At 38.6% G+C, this 19,449-nt stretch overlaps 1 protein-coding gene across 4 annotated transcripts in view; it reads right to left on the reverse strand.

The window, feature by feature from the left end:
* Positions 1-323: 323 nt before the first annotated feature.
* Positions 324-19,449, reverse strand: part of PRKG1 (protein kinase cGMP-dependent 1) — a 1,185,830-nt gene continuing 1,166,704 nt past the window's right edge. For all 4 annotated transcript variants that reach the window (XM_026503976.4, XM_026503975.4, XM_044386021.3 and 1 more), the window contains 6 exons: positions 15,061-15,202; positions 13,524-13,687; positions 8,333-8,455; positions 8,188-8,250; positions 6,839-6,905; positions 324-4,779 (listed from right to left, as the gene is read on the reverse strand). In XM_026503976.4, coding sequence (XP_026359761.1) covers positions 4,681-4,779; positions 6,839-6,905; positions 8,188-8,250; positions 8,333-8,455; positions 13,524-13,687; positions 15,061-15,202 — 658 coding nt within the window. In that variant the 3' untranslated portion in view covers positions 324-4,680. The remainder of the gene's footprint in view (positions 4,780-6,838; positions 6,906-8,187; positions 8,251-8,332; positions 8,456-13,523; positions 13,688-15,060; positions 15,203-19,449) is intronic.

Here is a 19,449-nt window from a genome sequence, read left to right on the forward strand (position 1 = left end):
CCAAACAAGGAGTGTGTGGTGGTGGGTAGCGATTGTGAGGCACAGAACACTGCTAAGGTTGGGGTTTGTGTGGGTATCTACGTTAGTTTTTCTTGTTCACCCTGGATGGCCTAACATTATCCCTCCTGAATTCTTTAAACTGATTTGCTAGATTAGTTTTACATCAGGCCATAATACATGATGTTGTGAAGGACACTCAGGTTATAAATAATTTTTACTTTGTTTTAGTGACGTTCTCCAATAGCACTCCTGCGTATTTCCATTCCAGTATGATACATCAACTATATTCTTGGAATCTTGTCTGGAATTAAACATCCACTAAATTCAAAAGTAATTATTTTTTTTATTTCAACTCTATAAAGTATACAACAGGCACTCGGCAATTACAGCTGCAGGAAAAATACAGAGCAAATCAAAGCAGGGTAATTTTATGAAAAAGTTTTTAATCTACATCAAAAGAGTGCAAGTGGTCAATGACCATTTGATGACAGTTGTTGCATTCTGACTAACAAAGGACTCTTTCATGTAGAACAAATTGTAAGAGGACAATCAACCATAGCTGTAAGAATACAAAAGAACTGACCAGTTGTAAAAACATCATACAATGAAATAAATTGGATAGATGATGCTTGAAGAAATGTCCCTTTCCTCAGAAAGCCCAAACCTCTGAGTCATGGTCAAGGTCCCAGAGCTCTGTTAATTCAGGGGCAGATAAAGAGGAGGGCTAACAACACACTTCCAATGTTTATCTTGCCAGGTCTGTTGAAAACTTGCCTCATAAATGATTTGCATATACAAGAACTCAGAAAGCATCCTGTTTTGTTGAGGAGTGCACCAAGGTACGTGTTCATCATTGGTTTCATAACGAGGTGTGGTTAGCAGTCACTCTCCAATTTTTCTTTTGAGTTGCATCGTTGGTAATGGAGTCTATAAAAGGAGACGTTAGAACTTGACTGCACTGTTTTTTTTTTTTAAACTGAATCTGCACAGCTTAGCAAAACAGGAATACCTGTATACAGACTGATAGTATGTCATATATTAATTTGACCTGCACATACATTTATACATTTCACAGAAATGACGCTGTATCTCAGTAACAGATACACAGCTCTGGTACGTGTAACAGAAATAAGAGCACAACTTCATCATTTCTGTAATTCATCAATATTATATAATAAAGGCTTATAAATTGTTAGCAGAAAGAACTGTAAAACGCAGCAAGCTAAGAAAGGACAACATTTTGAGGTGTATTTGTCTTTGTCATGCAGCATAACACCAAATTTGTTTTTTAATAGGATGCCATGAATTTAAGGCACTTGCAACAATGCCAGATAGCCAGGTCATGTTCTAAACTATGGAACAGATGAAACCGTACAGCTGACGTAATTTTCAATAATACTGACAATTATGACATTAATTCAAGTCTACTTGGACCTAAAAACATTATCCAATACAAAGAAAATGAAATAATAATGCTGTGAAACACTAAAAAAAGTTATATGTACCACAAAATATCACACAAAAATACCTATTTACATAAATATTTGTTTGTGGTCCTATTGTGAAAGAAAACGTCATTATGGATAATAAACAGATCACCTCTACCGTATGAAATCAGTTCTAATATCCTTATTTTCTGTATGGTAGCTGACTTCTTTACAATTTCAGTTCACCATCAGTTCAGTCATGTAGAAATGAAATGAGAAAAATTCCATAGCTGAATTTATATATTACACATGTGTGAGTCACATGCATAGCCCATAATTTTAAGTAAAAAAAAAAATGTGACTTGTAAAGAATATAATCAAAAGAAATTTGTTTTCAATGCCACATGGACCTGATTCATATATGAACAAAGAAGATACGAACATAAAGATCATTTATAGCAAATTTCCAGAAATCGCTTTCTCTAAAGTGTTCAATTTATCTCAGATATCATGATGTTCCTTTCCTTGGCAGTTTTCAGTTTCCCTGTGCATCAAGACACACAGAAAGCCCTTATTTCCCATACTTGAAGTATTAACAAAGTCAGTTAACAAATCAAACAAGTTGGCACTATTCTAACTTATCCAGATGTTCTTTAGTGTAAGAAAAGAGAGGGGCATGAACAATTCAGAAATAAAGCGAGATGCACTTTACAAAGCTGACCATGACTTTTAGCCCTAGTGTCTTCATTAAGACAGGATTTAAATCCTTAAATTTCAATGCTGAAGATTAGAGGACTGTTTTCTCTTAGCAATTTTTGGAAGATGTAGTTCACCTTTGTTAGTGATTGCTTTAGACATCCTAATGCAATGCCACGGGTGAAATGTAACAAAGATGTGCGAACAAGTGGGAAAAATGGCCGACAGTTCGATTGAGCTGGAAGCTACTCCTTCATTCCTCAGAGAACTTATACATTGTCTTAGACTTGAACCACAGTAAGCACTAAGCTCTTGGGCTATTGGGGCATTTGAAAAATTGCAGGAGCAGATTCTCTTAATGACTAGATAAACTTAATACTCTGGCAAACCTTTAGCATGTCTAAACCACTCTATCTTTGAACAAAAATCACTGTTAACAGTGACTGTGATATTGAAACTATATACTTTTTAAAAGCCCGGTTAAAAGCAATATGAAAATTCTGAAATAGCATTCATAGCTGGATTTTAGGTTGATAGGTTTACTTTTATATTCTGAAATCTGTAGAAGAAAGTGGGTATCTTGGGGAGTAAATTGATCTTAAGCAATTATTTGTAAGGGAGGGAAAACTCTAACACAAGAAGAATAGTCACATCTTGGGTTCAAACTTTTAATGTAACTTTATCCTGATTATATATAGTAAGCCTTTAGTATTTTTATTCCCCAAATGTTTCTTAGATTATGTTTTGATACCATATTCTAAAGTAGTCTTGGTATGAAAAATTCAAACAGAAATCATAATATATGCCTTCTTGGATATGGTATGATGACCTGTGTGGACATATTTTTTGCAGAAATGTTTATGTTTCATTGACTTAAAAAAAACAACTTTATACTGGAAAAAAAGCAACCTTCAACTTAATATACCAAATTCACACACTGTTCCAAATCAGGATGACAGCTCAGAAGATTATACATTTGCTTACGCAGGTAGAACAGTTCCAAACGGTCTGCTACTGACGACAGCTAATTGTAGTCAACTCTCCTGCCAACAAAGGACTCTGTTTAGACTGCTGATTCTTTACCCCTCATGAAAAAAGCAAATAAGTTTGGTATTTTCAGATACAGTTCAGGATTGTAATATGTCTGTCCTACTTAGCTAAAATTTATGTTTGAGAAACCAGGGTCCTGTTTTCTTCTCTACTCCCTTCCTCTCACATGTGCATGAACTCACCCTGGTTCATTCACCGAAAGGTAAACAACACCTGGCTAGGTCTGGTCCTGTTCCCTGACCGCACATAAGCAAGCCTCCTCATCTGGTGAATCTCAGTGATTTTGTGCTTTCCTCTTCTTTTTTGGTTCAGGCCTAAGACAAGAAGCCAGTTGAATGGGTTTTAATCACCTTTCCCCCTGCAACCCTAGGCTATGTTGAGTACGTGAAATCTAATGGGAGTCTGGTTGGTAAATGTAGTGAAGAATGCTCGAGTCTCTGGCTACACAGGTGATGGTTAGAATTTGCATTGTCTGCTCAGACACGGACATTTACAGATGAAAGATATACATAGCACCTATATAGTTTTTTATTTTTATTTTTGGATGGATCTTAGTCCCTCTCCACCCCACCCTGCCCCCACCCCCCCAAGGGTTTCTTTTTATAAAAGGGAATATTTTAAGCCTCAGTCTGAGGGCATGTGAAGTAATAAATAAAAATCAGTTGGCTGCTAGTCATTTATTTCCAGGACCATCTTGAAGCACAAGATTTTAAAAGATATGAAATGGTTTGTGAGTTGCTTTTTTTTTCCACTCTGTCATGCCAATTTATCAAAAAAAGAAACAAATATCATGCATGTTGGTTTTTTTTTCAATCCTCTGTGAAAACGCATATACGCCTGCTATGAGAGTTCTCAGCGGAATCTATAGCAGTTGTGCTTTTATCGTATCAATTTTTAAAATCTGTCGGAAAGGAAAGGTAACATTCAGTCTCGTCATCAGCACTGCTGGGAAATTAAATCATGAAACCTCTAGCACTGGTTTGACATAACCTCTGTGACCAACAGATGCGTGGCCCTCTTCTGGGTGGTGTAGACACCGGCTTGCGTGAACGTATCCTACGACCTCACCGGAAGGAAGGGACGAGCCCAGTTTTTGTACCACGGTCATCTATCGTACCCAATATGTTGGTTTTGATCTTCTTGATAATTCTAGCAAGGTACAGACTCTTTTACTAGGTTGAAGTGTTTCTGACTGTCTTTCAAATTATAGTCAGAGCAAAGCAAGATCATCGCAACAATAGAAGACATCTCTTTACTGGTGTGAAAGGCTTTGCTTCAGGACCACCATGGCAACTGCTATTTTTAGGATCAAACAGAAAACATGTAAAGAGCACTACTGTCATCTAAGCAAGAAGTCCTAATGCCACTGGAGTTACCGGAGCAGCATCGATCAAAGGCATCGTGGTGACCCCGAGCACTAATCTTCTCTCCATCCCTCAGGTTTGCTGGCAGCTGTGTCTCAGAAAAAGCTGACTTCAGCAAGGCAGAAGCAGGTAAGAGAAATACATTAGAAGTCTATGTCCCATCCTGAGTTGTCATCAGGTGGTGGTTCGTCATTGTCCTCAGGGAAACTGTCAAAATTGCTTGTGTCTGTGGGTGATGCAACCTGCAAACCAGAGAGAATGAGCAGTGAAAGGATTTCTTGATTTGTGAGTCCAATTCCAAAGTAGAGTTTTACAAAGCATTCTTTATTCATTACCGAATCGATGACTTTTTTTTTTTTTTTTGAGCATCTACCAGGTTTTGTGGTTTGTATTGGGGGGAACAGCAGTGAATAAAAACAGACATGACTCTGACCCTCATGAAGTTTCTACTCCAGTAGAGGGCATACTGTATGATTAAAACAAATAATCTAGAGATGATGATAAAGTTTGGTTACTGCAATGAAGAAAAAAGAGTATAAGAGTGATGATGGAAAGTCTCTTTTAAAAATATTATTTCAAAACTAAGAATTGATGAGTTCAATTTTTGCACATGCAAAGGTCCTGAGGTGAGAGAGTCCTTCAGGCTGTGATGTAACCAAAGAAGGCCTGGGTGGCTGCCGTGTAAGAGAGGAGAGTAGTGGAAGGAGAAATAGGCAGAAATCAGGTCATGCAGAGTCTTATTGGCCATCTTAAGGCTTCTGTGTATTTCAAGTATAATAAAAAGCCATTCCTAAACTCAAGCAAAACTCTTGCAAATTTACTGGGTAAAGTCCAGTCTGTAGAGCATCAGTAAAAGTGAAAATCCACACTTCAGTTTCCCTCATATTCTAGAATATTAACAACCGCTTATATACTAATATTTAATGGAATATATATGGGTATTTCCATCAGTACATCCCATTCAGTATTACTATTGCATAAACAGAAACCCCTGAGCGATTTAGGTGAGTATCATTTAGACTTACTATTTACCCCTCCAAGTTTCTTATTCTACTTTTGTTCTCAAAACAAAACCTCAGGAATGCCATTAGCATCTCTAATGGGAGGTATGGTAATGTTGCGTTTGCGAATAAACATAAACTTTGACACAGAAATAGAAGTAGGGAAAATGTTTCTTTTTTTTAATTTTTAAAAATTTTTTATTATGTTAGTCACCATCCTTAGTTTTTGATGTAGTGTTCCGTGATTCATTGTTTGCATATAACCCCCAGTGCCCCATGCAATACATGTCCTCCTTAATACCCATCACTGGGCTAGCCCATCCCCCCACCCCCTCCCCTCTGAAATCCTTAGTTTGTTTCCCAGAGTCCACAGTCTCTCTCTCATGGTTCATTTCCCCTTCTGTATAAAGAGCAGTCTTGAGTTAGTCCCAGAAAAAGGAAGTATATGCCCGAATGGCTCAGGACAGCAAAGCAGCCCTTTGCCTCTTTGTAAAGTTGCAGCACATTTCATCGGACAGATGCGGTATTAAATAAAATACATAAACATGCAAACATTCAATCACCGTTAGTGGGCTGCTAGTTAACAAAACACCTGATGTGTTCAGAAAAGACAGTTAAAGAAAGAGAATCCTTTTCTTCGGGAGTCGCATGACAGGATAAATGAACACAGTACCGCCTTCCCACTTCGAAGGGACACGGGGACATAAAGGGAACAATACTGTCCAGGAATTGGTACCTGCCGAAAATGGTGCTGGACTGTTGACCAAACCCACCCAGAAACCAGAGGGCCCAGGAATGCTGGGAGTGGCTTTATGGGTTAGGCTCCTGGGGACAGAACAAGGTGGGTTGTAAACTGGGATCATAAAGACAAGATAATAGCCCATTGCCCTAACTCACCCAGGTACACTCTTGTACACACTAAACTGGTCATAATTCATGACTAGGCCTAATTCATTAACGTTGGTCATGTATTCTTGGGCAATGATGTATGAAGTTTATATATTCTGGAAGAAAAAGAAACTTGTTGCTGGACACTCGTTATGCTCTTTTGTCTACATCAGGGTATATTTAACACTATACTAAAAGTCCATTTTTATTCACTAATTTCTTTTATTTGTTTCAAAAGGTAATGGTAAAATACACATAAAACAACCATCCCCTAATTGACCTGTGTATAAGCTTGGGTTTTAGGTATCATTATTCTAATGTAGTTTATTTAATCTGAACATATGATAAAAAGTTAACAACTGACATAAACACCGTACGTGTCACAGAAATATAAGGTGGATGGTTTACTTACACTTGGTATTATAGGAGGTGTCAAGGTGCCTTTTCTCAAGCCTTCCCAGTTAAAGCCCTCAAACCATCTAGGAAAGGAAAAAAAAAAAAAAAAGGTAGCTAGTTAAAGGCATGTTATTTCAGCTAAAACCTTCTCATTGCAACATATGTGATAGAAAGCAGCTAGGCAACCAATTTCAGTGTGACAAGAATGTATTCTATTTAATTGCAAACTTTTATGGTCAGGTTTTTTAAAAATATGCATTCCATAAAATAATTGTTGAAATATTTAACACCAATTAGAAAATAACTCCTTTTCTAGCCATTTCAGGCAGAATGTCTGGATGACCTTGTTCCTACACTATCATTATAACTTAATAAATGTCATGATATGCTTGGCCCTGAGCCTTACAGGACATTTTATTTTAACGCTGTAGAACCAGGGCATGAAAAGTCAGGATAGATAATTATCCTTTCAGCTTTGCAATGACAATGTGGGCAGCCTCAATTAATTAACCTTTCCACATCGCTGTATTAGGTCTAACTCTGAGTTGGCACTTTTGTGTGTGTGTTCATAGAAAAAAAACATTAAATATGCAATACCAGGGTCATCATAATTCCTAACAGAATGTCAACACATTTGACTAAAATAGATTGAAGGTATTTTCTGTAGTTTTTCCTGTGCAAATGAGGACCAGATAATACTAAGGTTTTTGGTTCTGTTTTGTCTTTAAAGTAGCAAATGCTTACACCAAATTCTTAGCAGACGTTTTAGATATTTTGATAAATAAGTTCTTCCGGTAGGGATGCGAATTTGTGAGTGTCACAAAAACAGACCAAAAAAAAACCCAGTTTGGTCTTAGTTTAGCATTCGAATATCCAATTAACTAGGTAAGGTTTATTAACTAGGTAAGGTTTAATATTAAGATGTTGCTATGGTTAAAAAAAAAAACCACTGTACTCTGTACTTTTTTTTTTTCCTTTGTTTTATCTAATTAGGAAGTGGTGGGAAAAGTATATTCCGGTTTCTGTCTGGGAAATGAGGCATGACATGGTGGAGGACTTTTATTTTTGATACAATGGTAGAGAATAGAATCCCAGAGTTAAAAGCACACATTTCCTCTTCGTACCAGAGAGGAAAAATGCCCATTAGAGAAAATTCGGTGAATCGGTCACTTAGTATGGCTTGGGGTCATGTGGAACTGTGTGATGTTCCGGAACCCCAAGCAGAAGGGCCTTAGATCAGAAGGCTAACTGGTCTGATGTGCCCTTGGATGTTCCCATAGGCCGACTACTCATCACACAGCCTGGGGAGGTGCCTGTCCTGCTTTCTGGACCCTCCACAGAAAGGGACGAGGGAAGAACACTTACTTGTGCTTCTGAATGTCTTTCACGCCGTTTTTCAAATTCCCTAATCTTTCAGATGGGTTATCCCTGGAAAAAAATAAGGGCTTTAAGGAATCGAATCACTTTTGCATTATGATCCTTTCAAAAGCCATGGGGCTGAAATGCTTACCTGCATAGTTTTTTAATTAAATTAGCAGCATTTTTGGCAATCTTCTTTGGAAATTCTATCATGTCAATCCCCCTCAGTATGATGTTATAGGTTTTCATAGGATCTGGGCCTGAGAAAGGTGGGCTGCGAGAGTAAGATGTGAAAAGAGAATCACTTTCGTTTTCTAAATAAGAAAACTTAAATTGTCATAACTCTACAAATGACATTGATTCTTATCTGGGGACATATATGAGTAGTGATAACGGAATGATGCGGGATTAATAGCAAAACATCATGGAAACCCTTTCAAGGAAATCACTTAGCAAAACCATACATGGTCAAGTGTGTTTGCTGTTCCCTTCCTATCTTTTTAGTACAGGTGCCGAACCCCTCTTACTGTCGTTGGCCATTCAAGGTGCTTCTTCCACTTTCTAGCCCTTTCCCTGCCCTTGATTACACCTGAAATGAAGTCCCAAATCACTAGAACGTTACAAGGACATCAGTGGTAGGACACCATCTCCTGCTAACACCGCCCTCGCTCACTGGGATCAGCATGCCATGATCCCATGACCTCTATCAACCAACATAAAGTTTAAATTCTGTCAAAAGCTTTTTATGCATCTATTGAGATAATCATATGGGTTTTCACCTCTCTCTCGTTCATGTGATTTATAATGTTGATTGATTTGAGAATATTGAACTACTCTTGCAGCCCTGGAGTAGATCCCACCCAATTGTGGTGAATGATCCTTTTAATGGATTGTTGAATGTGGTTTGCTAATATTTGGTTGAGAATTTTTTTGCACCAATGTTCTTCACAGATATTGGCCTGTAGTTCTCTTTCTCTCTCTGTCTCTCTCTCATAGTGTCTTTGGTTTTGGTATCAGTGCAATGCTGGTCTCATAGAATGCACTTGGAAGCTTTCTTTCTTCTATTTTTTGGTAATAGTTTGGTGAGACTAGGTCTTAACTCCTCTTTACCTGTTGGGTAGAATTTACCTGTGAAGATTCTGGTCCCCTCCTTTTGTTTGTTGGAATTTTTGGAATACTGATTTAATTTTGTTATAGGTTTGTTCAGATTTTCTATTTCTTCCTGATTTTGTTTTGGAAGGTTGTATATTTCTAGAAATTTACCCATTTCTTTATATGGCAATGAAGTGGACAATCTAAATTTTTGTAGCATTCATTCTTTACAACCTTTGTATTTCATTGGTGTTGGTTATTACTTCCCTTTTATTTCTGATTTTAATTATTTGGATTTTGGATGCTTTTTTCTTCACAAGTTTTGTTAGAAGTTTATTTTTTCAAAAAACCAATTTTTTCATTGATCTTTTGTATTTTTTTTTTGGTCTCTCATTTATTTCCTCTCTGATTTTTATTATTTCCTTCCTTTCAACTCTGGGCTTTGCTTGTCCTTTTCTAGTTTCTTTAGGTATAAGGTCAGATTGAGATTTTTCTTGTTTCTTGAGGTAGGCCTGTGCCACTATAAATTTCCTTCATACAACTGCTTTTGCTGCCTCCCAGAGATTTTGGATTGTTGCATTTTCATTTGTCTCCATGATTTTTTTTTTTTTTTTGCCTCCATGTATTTTTAAAAATTTCCTCTTTGATTTCTTCATTGACAAATTGGTTGTTTTGTAGCATGTTGTTTAGCCTCTGCACATTTTTTTTTCCTATAATTAATTTGTAGTTTCATACCATTGTGGTTGGAAAACATGCTTGATTGGATTTCTATCTTAAATGTATTGAGACTTGTTTTGTGATCTAAATTGTGCTCTATCCTGGGGAATATTTCATGTGCGCATGAGAAGAATGTATTCTGCTGCTTTGGGATGGAATGGTCTGTATGTATCTGTTATGTCCATCTAGTCTAACGTGTCTTTCAAAGACATGGTTTCCTTATGATTTTCTGCCTGAATGATCTGTCCATTGCTGTAAGTGGGGTGTTAATGTCCCGTATTATTGTATTACTGTCCATTTCTCCCTTTATGTCTGTTCATACTTGCTTGATATATTTAGATGCTCTTGTGTTGGGTGGATCAATATTTACAACTGTTATATCCTCCTGTTGGATTGATCCCTTTATCATTAGGTATGGCTTGTCTTTGTTACAGTCTTTTTTAGTCTATTTTATCTGATATAAGTATTCCTACTGCAGCATTTATTTAATTTGCCTTCCTTTTGCTTAGAATATCTTTTTCCATTTTTTTCACTTTCAGTCTGTATGTTTGCCTCTTGTAAGCAGCAGGCAGATGGGTCTTTTTTTCTTTTTTAACCATTCCATCATTCTGTGTCTTTGATTGGAGCATTTAGACAATTTATATTTAAAGTAACTATTGATAGGTATGTACTTATTACCATTTTGCTATTGTTTTCTGGTTATTTCTGTAGTTATCGGTTTCTTTCTTTTTCTCTTGTTCTCTTTCCTTGTGATTGATGAGTTTCTGTAGTGTTATGTTTGGCCTTTTTATCTTTAATTTGGTGTATCTTTTATAGTTTTCAGGTTTGTGGTTACCATGAGGTTCATATATAATATCCTACTTAGAGTCTATACTAAGTTGATGGTGACTTAAGTTCAAACACATTCTATAAAAGCTTGATTTTTACCCCCTTCCTGCCACTTTGTGTATATGTTGTCATATTTTACATTTTTTAGATACAGCTGATTTTACTACTTTTGTCTTTTAACCTTTAAACTAGCCTTATAACCTTATAAGCCATTGCTCTATTACCTTTACTGTATGTTTGCTTTTACTAACGAAATTTTTTTCTTTCATAATTTTCTTCTAATTATGGCCTTTTCAACTTAAAGGATTCTCTTTAACTTTTTTTTTTTTTTTTAAGTAAGGCCAATGTAATGATGAACTTCATTACTTCGATGGTCTGGGAAACTCTCTCTCTCCTTCAAATCTGAATGATAAACTTGATGGGTAGTGTATTCTTGGTTGTAGCTCTTTCCTTTTGGCACTTTGAATGTATCGTGCCACTCCCGTGTGATTGCAAAGTTTCTTATGAAAAATTAGCTTATAGCCTTATGGGGTTTCCCTCGTACATAACTAGGAGCTTTTCTCTGCCTTCTGAAATTTTCTCTTTCTCTTAATCTTTGACATTTTAAATGTTACGAGTCATGGGCTTTTTCTTGTTTGGAACTTTTTGGGCTTTCTGGATCTGGATGTCTACTTCCTTTTCCAGGTTAGGGATGTTTTAAGTTATTATTTCCTCAAATATGTTGTTTGCCTTTTTTTTTTTTCTCTCCTTACCCCTTCTGGGACCTAGATAATGGGAAGATTATTTGATATTTTCCAAGAGATACATCTCTCTCTCTTTTTCCCTGTTCAACTGGGGTACTTTCCACTACCTGATCTTCTAGATCTCTGATCCATTCTTCTGTCTCTTCTAATTTCCTATTGATTCCCTTTAGTGTATTTTTCATTTCCATTACTGTATTCTTCAACTCTGACTCATTCTTTTTTTTTTGTATTTTTTCTATCTCTTTGTTAAAGTTCTCACAAAGTTCACCCATGCTTATCTCCATTTCATTTCTTTCTTTCTTTGTTTTTTTTTTTTTTTTTTTTTTAAGTTTTGTGTTGTTCTTTCATTTGGAGCATATTCCTCTCTCTCGTTTTGCTTGACTTGCTTTGTTCTATGAATTAGGCAGAACAGCTACTTCTCAACTTGAAGGAATGATCTCGTGTATGGTCATCCCTGGGTAAACTGTGTGGCCTGGTGACTTTGGCTGGCTGTGCAGAGCTGGAGCTATCCTGGGCTTGGGGGCATGGACCACTTGGTGTGGGGCCATCCTGATAGGATGGCCAGAGCAAAGTGGGCATGGGTGGGGGCAGTCCCAGGGCTCTCCACAAAGAAGATGCCTGGCAGGACAGCTGAAGTGGGCATGAGTTGGGGTGGTACTGGGGCTCTCCAGGAAAGGGGCACCTTGGCAGGACAGCCGGAGCCAAGGTGGGCATGCCTGGAATGTTCTGAGGGTGCTCTGCACCTGTTTTACTTTGGTGAAATGGCTGGAGCCATAATGTCCTCATGTGTGCCATGCTGGGGACACACTGGTGGGGACACCTGGGGAGCCAGGGGCTTGGGCTCACTGAGGTGGCAAGCCAGCTGTGGTGTCCAGGCTCTGCTCTCCTCTGCACCCTGAAGGTGGAGGGGAAACATAAGCAGGGGTGCTTGCCAGTCCTTCAGACCTGTAGAGAGTTCCAGCAGCTCTCCTGCCATGCAGCAGGGTTCTAGGGCTGGTTCCTTTATTTAAAGTTGCCACGATTTTTTTCTTCAGTGCCCAGGGCAGATGCATCTGGTCACAGTCCCCCAGTACTATGCCTCCCTACTGCAGTTCATGTACTGGAGGTGGGGCTCCCGTGTCCCCAACCCTCTCACCTCCATCTCCCCTGTCATTTTTTTATGTGGCCCCTTTCTATCTTTTGCTGTGCAGAAGCCATTCAGTCAGCCCTCAGTTTCCCATTATTATTATTTTTCTTCCACATGAAGCTAGTGCCCTTCTAGTGAAGCCACATCTCTGCCTGGAATGTTCTGTCTTGCTCTGTACGTCTAACACCCCTTCTTCCTTTAGGGCCCGGCTGCAGTCTTGCCTTATTCAAAAGCCTCCCTGGAAAAACTGAGCCCTCTTCAAAACTCTTTGATTTATAATGACTCTACTACTCCTTGTCTCCTGGGCCTGGCAGGATGGTGTATTTGTTTTTCTTTTCCTTGAGGAGTGTACAGTCTGTCTTAGACCTGGAAGTATCCACAGTACCCTTTTTAGTTGTTGATGACTATAATATTATTACACAGAAGACCTGCAAAACATTCACATTTCATTCAGATATCACAATTGTTAATATGTCCTCTTACTTCTATAGATAGTTGACCCTAGATATTTTTATAACAATAGTATCTCTCTTGCTTCATCGCTGGCTAAGGGACTAGGCTTGAAGACCTCACAAAAAGACACAAGATTGTTCCACATTGTCATATATGTATAAAGATTTAGCAATGATGAGGTCAAAAGTTGATGTTGAGTTTTTCATTTGACCCATTTTAGAGTTTGTTTTATGAACTCCTGGTCCCTAGCATAATTAAGGGAAGCGTTGGAACAAGAAATGGTGAGATGTGCTTTAAGACGGCCTAAGTGGAGGGACAAAGGCTCGAGTGTGCAGCTGTCTGCTGGTCTATTTTTATCAGAGGTTCTATGTCAATGTCCATACCTGCCAGTCAGAAGTTCATACATCAGGATTCCCAGTGACCAGTAGTCGGCGGAGATGTCATGGCCTTTGTTCAGGATGATCTCTGGGGCTACGTACTCTGGAGTCCCACAGAAAGTCCATGTTTTCTTTCCAAATCCTATTTTCTTTGCAAAGCCAAAATCAACCTTACGAAGAGAGAAAAACAAGTTATTTCAAGACAGTTCTATTAAGCTTAGAAGCAGTACGTTACTGAGCTGAAGTGCACTGATAATACAATAAAAACATATGTCCACTACCGTAGTCCTATGATCTGCAAGGAGTCGCTTCTACTTCAAACAACACAGCCTCCCTGATTAAACTCAGGTTCAACAGAAAAGTTGAAACCGGAGTAGAGGATAAAACTGACATCATTAAAAAGAAAGGCAAATCTTTCTTTCCAGAAATAGTTTTCCATCTTTTCCTCCTTTCATGCCAATGAAGGTTGGGCCATAACTCCTTTACGGAAAATGTTTAGAAAACCAGTCGTACCGCCTTGACAAACTCCAGAATATGCATGATTTCTGCCGGATAGAGGTTGACAATCTATTTAGTATTGAGAACCCACTTCACTGCTGAAGGAGCTAAGTCACAAAGTTCATCCCTGCCCTTGGTAAACACAAGCAGGGATACAATGCAAATGTGTTCTTTGTTTTTCTAGAGACCTTTTAATGGAGGAGCATCAAATGCAGAAAATCTATTTTTTTCTAAAACAATTTGGTTGAGAATATAAATCATTAACTGCCATTGATTTGATTTCTTTGAAAACTGTATGCTGAATAGAAATTCCAAAAGTTTAAAAAATAGAGTCAGATGTAAAGGCCATAAAAACTATACATTTTATAATAAGAGGACTTCCCTCCTACAGTAAGTGTTTAGAGTGCTTGACCCATTTTATTATGTCACTACCATTATAATTAAAATGGTCTGGATAACATTGTCTACCAAGCCCATTTTTTTTTTTTCCCATTAAGATTATACATAAACCAGGGTGCCTGGGTGGCTCAGTCATTTAAGAGGCTGCGTTAGGCTAAGGTCATGATCCCGGGGGGGCTGGGATCGAGTCCTGCTGTGGCTCCTTGCTCAGTGGGGAGACTGCTTCTCTCTCTATCTCTCCTCCCTCCCCCCGGCTCATGTTCTCTCTCTCGCTTTCTCTCTCTCAAATAAAATCTTAAAAAAAAGATTATACATAAATCTAAAATATAAAATGATCTGTGGTTTTCTAGAATGTAAATATCCATTTCCTGTGAATGGCAGAAAGCAGATTTGGAAAAGGTCTACAGAGGTCTTCTCTTTAAACACAGTCTGCCAAGGGAGTATTAATTTAGATTTAGCCAATTTAATTTCTTATAAAAATTTGCATCATTTGAAAGAATAGTTGGTTGAAAATAGTAATACTAAAATCTGCTTTTTAAAAAAGTGACAGCATTTAGAAGGGGAAATGGAGATGTTAATGAACACAGCTTGACAAAGGAGTATTTTAAACGCTGCAGGGCAGACGCCACAGGAAGAGTGCACTGACCAGCTTGGTGTAGCCTCTGTGATCCAGGATGAGATTTTCTGGCTTGAGGTCCCTGTAAATGATTCCTTTGGAATGCAGATAGGCAAACGCTTCCACCACGCATGCTGTGTAAAATCTGGTCGTAGAATCTTCAAATGAACCTCTGAGATACAGAAAAAGAAAGCACATGAGACCTTAGTTGCTCGGATATGATTTTATTTATGTTTTCTCCCTCATATTCCTCTGCCACAGTTTGACCCCAGAACCAAATGTCCTATGGCCAAACGTCATAGGATTGGTACTTGCCTTGGGTTTTCAAGAGCACATGAGGATCAAGTCAAGGAATTCTTTCGCCCTGAGGAAGGGATGGTTAAACCTGCACGCCTGAGGAAGCGCTCAACCACTTCTGTGACCTTGGCCCTGCCCTCTAACGAGGCACAGCTTGTGGTCAGGGGGAGACGAGTCCTAGTTTAGAGGTTTGTTTTGTAAAGGGAGTGTATAGGTTCAGTCATATTTATTTTAGAGGGCTTGTTTCTGAATCTCCCTAAACAATTCAGATACAGTTCATGAGAGGATGAATAAAAAAGTTAATGTTGTGAAAGAACCACTTAGGAAATGAGGTGTGATGCTATGATGTAATCATATATCACAAGCTAAATACTCTGTTTTTGAAACTTTTGCCAACAAGAGAACTAATACCTACGTCTCACACTATTGCCTTATTAAGAAAAGACGGGGTGAAGGGGTAAGTAGAAGGAAAAAGGTACTTGGAAGGGAATATAGATTAGGAAACTTGATTCTGATGTTTAGCAAGAAAGCTCATGTTCTCGGTCTCTCCCTCTATTTATTTAACGAAATAACAATAGGGGGGGGAACCCTAAAACAAAAACACCGGCATCCATAGCAGAACTGTTATACTTTAACTGTTTTCTTTTCCTTTCCATGAAATTCTTTAAAAAGATAAACTGTATTGCCCTTTTTCCAAGTAGTAAACATAATGTAATGATTTCATGATATTTCCAGAACATTCCTGTGAACAGCTGCTGCAGAGGCGGCTGTGACGTAACATGGAAGATGAGGACACTGGCCATTACAGAGAGCCCGCAACCCAGCGTGGCCCCGGACTTGCTCCCGCTACGGTCCCTGATGCCGCTTTGCATTCTGGTGACTTTTGCTGCCTTTCTCAGTATTGAGGAGTAGAGGCTAACACACTGGGAAGCCGAACATGACTGGTATTTTTTACAAAATGGAGCAGTGAATCCAAGGTGAAAGCAACACCTTCCAGGTTATTTTAACAAAGATCTAGTTTCTTCTAGAAAGTTCCTCAACTACTAATGTCCCCTGAGTTGTCACTGAAACAATTAGCTCTCCCCAAAGAAACATCTTCCTTTTGAAATATAATTCAAGGCATGGGGCTATCTACTCTTACAGATACTAGAATCTTCACTATAATTATGAAGGTTCTAGTCTCCAACAATGGCTGAGTGAAACAATTGTGAATTTATAAGGACAAGAAAAAGAAGTTCCTTTGAGCAGAAATGATACATTGTATGTTGCAACTGTCTGCTGACTTGGAACTCTGGGAACTCTGTGCAATTCTGTGCATTGAGAAGGGGGCTGGAGTAGTGCCTTAAAGGTCTTTTCTTCTTTGCCCTGAAACAAATATGCTCGCCCATCAAGAGCAGCCGATGTCCTTCAATTGGAGATCACTGGTAGAGAATAGTAAGCATCCACGTGCAGATAATGAACACAGCTTGAACGCCGAATGCCCTACGGGACTCCAGTCCTTTGTCACTGGAGAGCTTTGCAAATCATGGCGGAGCGAAAACAAAAAAAGACCGTATGTGGAATACAGCTTTGTCTTATTTCACATTACATGTTTTGTTTTAATGAGAAAACTAATGACTTGTATCAGGCCCGTCTAGCTGTGATTTGGATGGGCCTTTTTGAAAACCTACAAATTCTTGATTACTCTTGGAGATTATTTCTGCAGTTGTGACTTTGGGCAACATCTCTCTGTTTTCCTTAATTTTCACTTGTTAATGGAACCAAATGAACAAATATGTCAGGAGAGTGAACACTTATGAGAGATCAACTTCTCAGGAAATCTCTGCAGAAGGGTACTCATTTATTTTATAAGTCTGTCACTAGCAGGAAGATGAAAAACATCCTAATACAAACTCAGAGTCGTTGGAGGAGCCTCTAAGTTAGGAATATGGACACTGAAGCAAGAATCCTGGGCTCAAATTTGGGTTTCTCTTGTTTAATATTGAGCATCTAACCGAACCTCCCTCAGACTCTATGATTCTCTTGTGCAAAACGGGGCTAGTAATAGAAACTATCTCAATGGATTGTCATAAGGATACAAATAATTGATGAGTATATTTAGAATTAGTGCCTGGCATACAACTGGGTACCTGATAAATACGAGCCATTCTAGTTGAGCACCAGAAAAGATCGTCTTTAGCTGCTGTGTCTTAATCTAGGAAAACTGAATGACATGGACAGGTCTGAAGTCTTCTGGGGATGGGAGTGAGGGGTCTTCGATACCTAATTGACACTGTCTTTGGGGTATTTGCTGCCTTTCACGGCCAAGGCTAACTGCCGTGGGTCAGCTCTGAAGGGTCTTCTGCTAATCTCTGTTCTTTTCATTTTCTCTACGCTTCTCACAAATGCACAGGGCAAAGAGGACTCTTTTATTGCCTGCCAACTGTCATCATAAAGTGGACTGACCATCAACATTCACTTTTGGGTCTTCAGTTCCGGACAGCTCTGTTTCAAGGTTTCTCTGATTCTGAACCATTTTGGAATTTGGAACGTTCTAGAAAGCTGGTTACCATTCCTTCAAAAATCTATTTTGAGTCTCTCCCCTATAGAAGCATATTTGTAACTGATTTTTTAAAAATTAAATGAAAATGCTATCTCAAATCTGTTTCCATGTTATGTGACAAATCGACATAATATATGCATATGCAAAGTATTTATCAGCAATAAAGCTTCATCACCGAACCTTTGATGTGGGTAAATTGCGGATTTTATTTTATTTTTTTTTTATTTTTTATTTTTTAAAGATTTTATTTATTTATTTGACAGAGAGAGAGACAGCCAGCGAGAGAGGGAACACAAGCAGGGGGAGTGGGAGAGGAAGAAGCAGGCTCATAGCGGAGGAGCCTGATGTGGGACTCGATCCCGGAACGCTGGGATCACGCCCTGAGCCGAAGGCAGGCGCTTAACCGCTGTGCCATCCAGGCGCCCCAATTTGCGGATTTTAAAATACACTTCTGGAAAACCGTCACAAAGCACAGCATTAGGGTAACTCAAAATGAAAAATTACTATGAGAATTGAAAATGACAACATATATTTGATCTAAAACAAAAATGAAAGCTTGTTTTATCAACAAAAAGTTGCTTAAAGAAATAAATCACTGCCCTAAATAGCTCTTGAAAATAATAAATTATGCCTTGACAGTTGTGTCATTTCAATTAAAACAAGTACGGAATAGGCCCTCATACCTTCTTTGGGAAGGGGTGGTAGTTTTATTTTAGCTAGATGGCAGTAGATAACAATTTGAGAGAACTAGAGGAGGATGGATAGTTATGAATAGACCCAGCTTTCGATTTAATCAGTGTTTAATCAACTTCTCATAAACGGAGTCCCGAAATGACAAAAATCAACAAAGGCCAAGCATGTTCCCTCTTTTGTCTACGAACACCGATCATGAGTGAATATACACCTGACGTGTGTTGCAACCCGTGAAGGTTAACTGCCGATTGTAAAGTTAGGGAGGCCAAATTAGGATGAAAGTAGACTCATTTCCTTGAAATACGTTGTTTTTTGTTGTTGTCAAAGTGTAATTAAAACACAATGTTCATTTTAGATGTACAATGTAACGATTCAGTGACTACACATCACTGTCATCACCGTCTGTCACCAAACGTTATCACAATATTGCTGACTGTATTCCCCATGCTGTACTTTCATCTCTGTGACTGATTTATAACTGGAAGTTTGTCTTTCTCAGTCCCCTTTATCTATTTTGCCCATTCCCCTCCCCTCCACCAGCCTCCCTTCTGGAGGAGACCGACTAGCTTGTTCTCTATATTTAAGAGTCTGTTTTGATTCCACAGCTGAGTGAAATCGTATGGTATTTGTCTTTCTCTGACTTATTTCACTTAGTATAATACTCCGAGTCCAACTGCGTGGCTGCAAATAGCATTCCACTCCTTTTTACGGCTGAGTAATGTTCCGTTGTATATGCACACTGTGTCTCCCCTATCCGTTCATCTGTTGTTGGACACGTGGGTCGTTTCCGTACTTGGCTGCTGTAAATCATGCCACAGTCAACACAGGGTGCACGGATACTCTCACATTAGTGCGTTTGTTTTCTGTGGGGAAATACCCCGGAGTGC

Source organism: Ursus arctos, unplaced genomic scaffold (genome assembly GCF_023065955.2).
Source record: "Ursus arctos isolate Adak ecotype North America unplaced genomic scaffold, UrsArc2.0 scaffold_7, whole genome shotgun sequence".
Classification (NCBI taxonomy): Eukaryota; Metazoa; Chordata; class Mammalia; order Carnivora; family Ursidae; genus Ursus; species Ursus arctos.